General features: G+C 33.7%; 1 protein-coding gene and 1 non-coding gene across 2 annotated transcripts; both read left to right on the plus strand.

Annotated features, from left to right (window-relative positions):
- Positions 1 to 3,347, plus strand: LOC110634100 (uncharacterized). Its single transcript, XM_058150467.1, has 6 exons — positions 1 to 142; positions 1,016 to 1,103; positions 1,219 to 1,327; positions 1,406 to 2,185; positions 3,026 to 3,093; positions 3,257 to 3,347. The coding sequence occupies exons 1-6, from the start codon at positions 1 to 3 to the stop codon at positions 3,345 to 3,347; spliced, it is 1,278 nt and encodes a 425-aa protein (XP_058006450.1).
- A 3,162-nt stretch (positions 3,348 to 6,509) lies between these two features.
- Positions 6,510 to 6,616, plus strand: LOC131181725 (small nucleolar RNA R71). Its single transcript, XR_009150204.1, has one exon. It is a non-coding gene; the product is annotated as a small nucleolar RNA R71 (small nucleolar RNA).
- The last annotated feature ends 209 nt before the right edge of the window (positions 6,617 to 6,825 follow it).

Consider the following 6,825-nt stretch of genomic DNA (forward strand, 5'->3'; position numbering starts at 1 on the left):
ATGAAAGGTAGTGGGTTGCCGTTGAATGGACGAAAGGACAGAGATGAGGACCTCCTCCTGTTCAAGGAGTTGCATAAACGTGAAAAGGACCGTCTTGCCAGCCTCCTTCAGCCCGTCTCTGATGAGTTTGAGCCCAGCAGCGGTACGCGCATTCACACACACACACGTCACATATATGTTGGCCAAAGAGGCCCTTTTTGATCCTTGCAATTGTGAGGGTATTTGTTTTTCAGAGAAAATGGCTCCAGGGTAAGATATATGTTTTATACACTTGATAATGGCGTGTTGGAAAGATAAAATTGATTTAATTTTTTATTTTGAATTTGTGTGCTTCTTGTTTTATTTTGGGGAGAATACAGATTTTATTGAGCATAATATTAGCATAATTACAATAATTAGCATAATTATATGAGATTTGTGTAGCATAATTACAGCAATTATTATTCTTGTCTAAATTAGCTTATATTTTCATGTATAAATAGATATAATATCTCTATAAATGAGACATGAATAAATACACAATTTTTTCTTTCATTACTTGTATTCTTTTTTCTAACATGGTATCAGAGCCGTAAAGCTTTTATTTCTAGTTTCTGGAGTCTCTCTTCTCTCTCTGTTCTGGTTCATTCTTTCATTCCTGTTATTATATCATTTTTATGCTACCACCTTGAGTTTGAGGGGGGTGTTAGTATAATTACAGCAATTAGCATTATTATAAGAGATTTGTATAGCATAATTACAGCAATTAGCATTATTATAGGAGATTTGTGTAGCATAATTACAGCAATTATTATTTTTGTCTAAATTATCTCATATTCTCATATATAAATAGATGTAATATCTCTATAAATGAGACACAGATAAATACACAATCTTTTCTTCATTACTTATATTCTTTCTTCTAACACATAAAAAGTCGCTAAACATTAACAAGAAGAACATCCTCCAAAATACGGGGATGATATTCTAAAAGAACAACAAAACCACGCAATGAACTTTTTATTATTGGATGCAGGGAATTATTCACTCTACAGAATTGCATCCGGGAAGAAAGGACCTGGATATGAATTCTTTGGTGAAAAGGACAAAAATGATTATGATTGGTAACAAATTTAGTTTCTATACTCCTGTATTTTTTGTTCCAAGTTCTACCAAATTCTGTAAAGGTCAACCTGAGCAACGCTAGGTAATCTGCGATGTAATTATTGTTATATGAAGGTTAAAAACACCGCCAGCAACGCCTCTGTTCCCTTCTCTAGAAATGGAAGCGAATGCCTCGCAACTAGTGGTTCAACGAGAGATACCCATTGTCCAACCTCTTTCACGGGTATGTTACTATGATGACGTTTCAGAACCATGCAGTTTCCTACCATTAGATCATGACTACTAATTATTATACAATCAGTTTGCAGGCAATACAGAATCCTTGAAGGGTAGTATCGGAACACCAAAATCTCCAAATTCAAAACCAAAGATCCCTTTGAGATCTGTGACTCCAGCGAGTCAAAGATCAAGCATCTCATCAACTGCAAGCAGGAATGTCAAACTGACACCACTACTTTTGAACCAAAAAATGACGCAATTAACCACCGGCCAGAATAAACGAACAAATATGGTTACAAGCACACCAAAACCTACCAACCAAAAAGAAACTCAGACAAATTTCCTGGCCAAGAATATCACACTCACAGGACCTGATTCTAATAAAACAAAGCCTAGAAGTAGAGGTCGTGTTTCACCTTGTTTGACGTCAACAATTCCAAATCAAATTCCTGGATTTTCCAATGAGACGCCTCCCAATTTAAGGACAGATCGTGCAATTTCTGCTACCCGAGGCCGACCTGTAGTCAGCAACGTAACGCAATCCGTAGATCAAAAACCAGAGCCCACTATGAGATCAAGGAGGCAATCCTGCTCACCAAGCGTGGCGAGGGGTCGAAAAGAAAGTGAAGGAAATTTTATAACTCAAAAAGGCAAATTTCAATTGGGGAATAATAACGGAACTCAAATTGTTGGAAGTAGAATAGTGGAGAAGGTAATGAATGTTAGAAAATTGATCGTGGAAGAAAGAGAGGCAAAGGCGCCAAAGCCTCAAGCTGCTACTACCACTACGAATAATGAAAGTGCCGGTGGCTTTGGAAAGATAGTTTCTAAGACTTCGGGGGAAATGGCTATCAAGCATATGGTATGATTCATTCTTCCAATCTCTTCTATTTTTTTTACTGACTAATTTCTACTAAAATTTAAAATGTTAAAACTCATTGCTTACTGATTGTTTTTTTTTTCTTCGTTCCCATTCGTTTCATTGAGTTTTGAAAATCTAAAGAAATTAATTTAAATTTTATAAATTTATGAATTCTTTTACAGAATTTTTTTAATAAAATTGAATTCTAATTCAATAATGGAATATGCATATATGAGGAAGCCGTAGTTCTCACGATAATCAGTTCACAAAACCATTCAGTAGCATCAGGTTCGAATGCTGGAGGTGGTTTGCTCTAAATACTCATTTCAAATCAACTAACTTTTCGATCGATCTAATTTTTTCCTAGTATAAATAAATTTATTATGTAAAATTTTAATTAAAAATTTTAATATTTTCTAATAAATATTTACATATTAAATATTAATTAAATTTATTTTAATAATTATTTACAAAAATATATAAAGTATTAATTATAATAATGCTTTATCATTGATTTTATAATATTTATTTAACAATATACTGATTAAATCCGATTCTATCTTAATTGAAAATTAAATCTTTAACTTTCTGCTCTCATAGATTATTTAACAACTAAAATTATTTAAATATGATAAATCATCTTTATACAAATGTGAAAAATTCAAATCCAGTGCTTTTTATTTTTCTTGCATAAAATATATCATCTGGTTTTCAACTTGATTAGAATTATATCAATAAATTTTAATTTAGAAATATTTTTAGAATTATTTTCGAAATTGTGATGAGATTTTGAGATTATATATTTATATATTGATAATTTATGATGCTATTGGTGTGCAGGAAACAAAACGAGATAGGAGCAACGCCCGTCACCTTGGATTTGTTCCTGGAAGAAGCTCCACTCGGGAGTAAATACACTAAATTATGCCTTCATTTTTATTCTTGTTTTTATATTTTATTTTCTCTTATGGAAGTAAAGATCAAGGGGCTACATTCGATGGACAAAAAAAAATAGTAAATATTGTAGTTGCTTTTTTTTCCTTCCACCATGCTGTTGTGTTGATCAAGCAGCTTTGTTCTGCAATCTTTGCAAGATTTTGACAGAAGGTTAATGGCAATTGCTTCTCTATCATCTTCACAAAAGGTTAATGGCAGTAGCTAAATAATAATAATAATAATAATAACATGTGTAATTCTGATATTCACCTCAAAATATTAGTATGCCTTCTATGCTCCATTGTCACAACTCATTTTCTAAGTTGAACCGGCACTATGACTTAGATCAGTATAATTCTCCTATATTTATTTCATGCTTGTCCTCAAGCATGACTTAAACTCTCAATCAACTCCACTTAAAAGTTCCTTAACTTCACTCTATCACAACATTCTCTAACAAAAGATTAAAAATTTGAAAGAAGAGGCAAGTAAGGTAATAATCATCACAACAAATTCCATCAACACCATACCAATATATATCAACAATTTTTCAACACAAAACAAAGGGCTTGAAATCAATTAAGCTCGCACAATTAAAGTTTCATAAAATTTTAAGTTAATACACACCAAAACACAAGGCTAATTTATCAAGGCACAACAATTATAGCTTTTTGCAAATCTTAAGGGAGATAGAAATGCCATTTTCTTTTTCTTTTTTTTAATTTTATTTGAAATTTGTACTTTTCTCTTGTCACAGTTATTACTTTTTTTTTTATTTTAACCGTCACCTTCAGAAAATTACCTTGCTCATATCCTAGCTAGCTTTTGGCCTGAGAATTGACATGGGGTTCATGAAGACCCCTAGTTAGTTTGCTTAACTAAAATAGCGGAGCAATTTTCAAGTTCAACCTTTTATTTTCTCCAATTTATGTATCTACATATTATAAAGTGCCCTGATAGATTAAACAAAGTTCTGAAATATGCATGACACTAGTTTAAAGTACACATAACTAATTATTTTACCATTAAATCAAGCCTAAATGATTTATGCAGGAAAAAATTGCTATATGGTATAGAAAAAAGGGAAAATCCATCATTAAAGTTACTATTACCTTGCCTAAAATCTCAAAAATTTAATCTAAAATAGAAAAGTCATTTCAATGACAAAGCACTTCTCTCTTAGAGTTAATAAAGAATCACGAATCAAGCTTATGAGAATAATTTTTTTTTTAATTTTTTTTAATAAAAAAAAATTGCAGCAACAAATTTCTCTTTCCCCACACTTAAAACTTACATTGTCCCCAATGTAAAGCCTAAATACAAAAGAAAAGAAAAAAAAATGCCAGAAAATAAAATAAATTAAGGAAAAGAAAATAAATCTGATTGTGGCTAATAAGTCACCCATAGGTTGCCTCCCAAGAAGTACTTTTGTTTATCGTCATTAGCTCGACATGACAAAGCTCCTTAATCCACTGAATTCTCCTGAAACCCCTCATAAAATGGCTTGAGTTCATAACTGTTGACCTTGAACGCTTTATTAGTTCCTAAACTTTGAATTTCAACTGCACCATAAGGAAACACATTAGTAACAACAAAGGGTCCAATCCAACGAGAGCGCAACATACCAATCATCAGCTTCAATCTAGAATTATACAATAAAATTTTTTGCCCAATCACAAACTGCTTCCTTAGTTTATCCTGGAATGCCTTTGTCTTTTCTTTATAGATCCTAGAATTCTCATAAGCCTTAAGGTGAATTTCCTCTAATTCATGCAATTATAATTTTCTTTCTAACTCATCCTCAAAAACATCTTGCACAAATGTATCAACAACATTAATAGAAAAGATAGAATGATCATCAGCAGGATACTTCATGACATCAAAGATATTAAATTTGACAGTCTCTCCATCAAACTCCATAGTTAAGGCACCCTCATCCACATCAATTTTTGTCTTGGCAGTTTTTAGGAAAGGTCTTCCAAACAAAATCAAAGCTGAATTTGATGAGAGAGCACTATCATCCTCCATATCCAGAATGTAAAAATCTGCAGGAAAAATCAATCCTCCAACCTGCACCAACACATCCACAACTACTCCCAATGGGTAAGCATTAGAACGATCAGCTAATTGAATAATGACACTGGTTTCTTTCAAAGGACCCAAATTTAAAGTTTGAAAAACTGAATTTGACATAACATTAATAGATGCTCCTAAATCTGCCATTGCACTTTCAAATTTAGAATCACCTATTCTGCAGGGAATATAAAATGAACTTGGATCCTTACACTTAGGGGGTAATTTTCGCTGAATTAATGCTGACACATTTTCCCCCACACTGATCTTCTCATTATTCCTCAACTTGTGCTTTGTAGTCCATAACTCCATAAGGAATTTGGCATACCTAGGAACTTGTTTGATTGTATCTAGTAAAGGTATATTGACCTCTACCTTCCTGAAAGTCTCCAAAATTTCTTTCTCTTATTCTTCTTTCTTCATTTTGGCCAACCTGGAGGGGAATGGAGGAAGAACATAATTATTAACCTTATTCAGTTTAGGTTCAGTATTTACCTCAACTTCAGACTCTTTTTCTCCTTACTTCTTCTTTTTCGTTGACTCATGTGGAGTCTGATTATCAACTTCTTTCCTACTCCGCAACAATATCGCACTCGCATTTTCTCTGGGGTTCATGACTGTTTGTGATGGAAGCTTTCTAGAACCTTGAGCTTCCAGCTTACTCACAGATGAGGCTAATTGACCAATCTGCCTCTCTATGTTTTGAATGCTATTTCTGGTCTCCTGTTGAAACTATTATGTATTGTTAGCCAAAGCCTTAACAATTTCATTAAGTGACATACCTTGATTTGAGGGAGGCAGAGGTGGTAGATTCACTTATCTCTGCTGCTGGTATCTATTTTGCACTGGTTGATTCCCATAACTCAGATTGGGATGATCTCGCTATCCTGGATTATAAGTATTAGAAAAGGGATCATACCTATATTGTGGCTGTCCATAATTTCCTAATGCATTAACATATTGCATTGATTCATCCTCTTGTAATGCAGGACACATGTCAGTAGCATGACCCGAACTCGAACAAATCCCACATACCTTAACAGTTTGCATTTTCCCTACAGCCAATTGCCTCACCAAAGAAGTTAAATAAGAAATCTATTTCTTGAGGTTAGATGTACTTACCTCATTAATCTTTATGGGTGTGTGATCCATTCTCATTCCAAATTGCTGAGAGTTTGCTACCATATTAGCAATCAACCTCCTTGCCTCTTCTGGTGTCTTGTCAACCAAAGCTCCTCCACTAGCAGCATCTATCATACTGCGGTCCATTGGTAGAAATCCCTCATAAAAATACTGAATCAACAACTGCTCACTTATTTGATGATGGGGACAGCTTGCACACAGCTTCTTAAATCGCTCCCAGTACTCATACAAGCTATCTCCATTATACTGCCAGATTCCACAAATTTCTTTTCTTATATTGGCAGCACGGGAAGCAGGAAAATACTTCTCCAAAAATATCTGCTTCATCCCATTCCATGAATTGACAGATTCGGAAGGAAGGTAATTCAACCAATCCTTAGCTGCACTTTCCAGTGAGAAAGGGAAAGCTCAAAGCTTGATCTGATCCTCTGAAACTCCTTGAGGTTTCATGCTGGAACACACAACATGAAATTCCTTTAGATGCTTAT

Source organism: Hevea brasiliensis, chromosome 7, assembly GCF_030052815.1.
Source record: "Hevea brasiliensis isolate MT/VB/25A 57/8 chromosome 7, ASM3005281v1, whole genome shotgun sequence".
Lineage (NCBI taxonomy): Eukaryota > Viridiplantae > Streptophyta > Magnoliopsida > Malpighiales > Euphorbiaceae > Hevea > Hevea brasiliensis.

Coding starts and splice junctions, on each gene's coding strand:
- LOC110634100 (XM_058150467.1), top strand. CDS start 1: ATGAAAGGTAGTGGGTTGCCGTTGAATGGACGAAAGGACAGAGATGAG. Junction 143..1,015: donor TGAGTTTGAGCCCAGCAGCG/GTACGCGCATTC, acceptor TATTGGATGCAG/GGAATTATTCACTCTACAGA. Junction 2,186..3,025: donor AAATGGCTATCAAGCATATG/GTATGATTCATT, acceptor ATTGGTGTGCAG/GAAACAAAACGAGATAGGAG.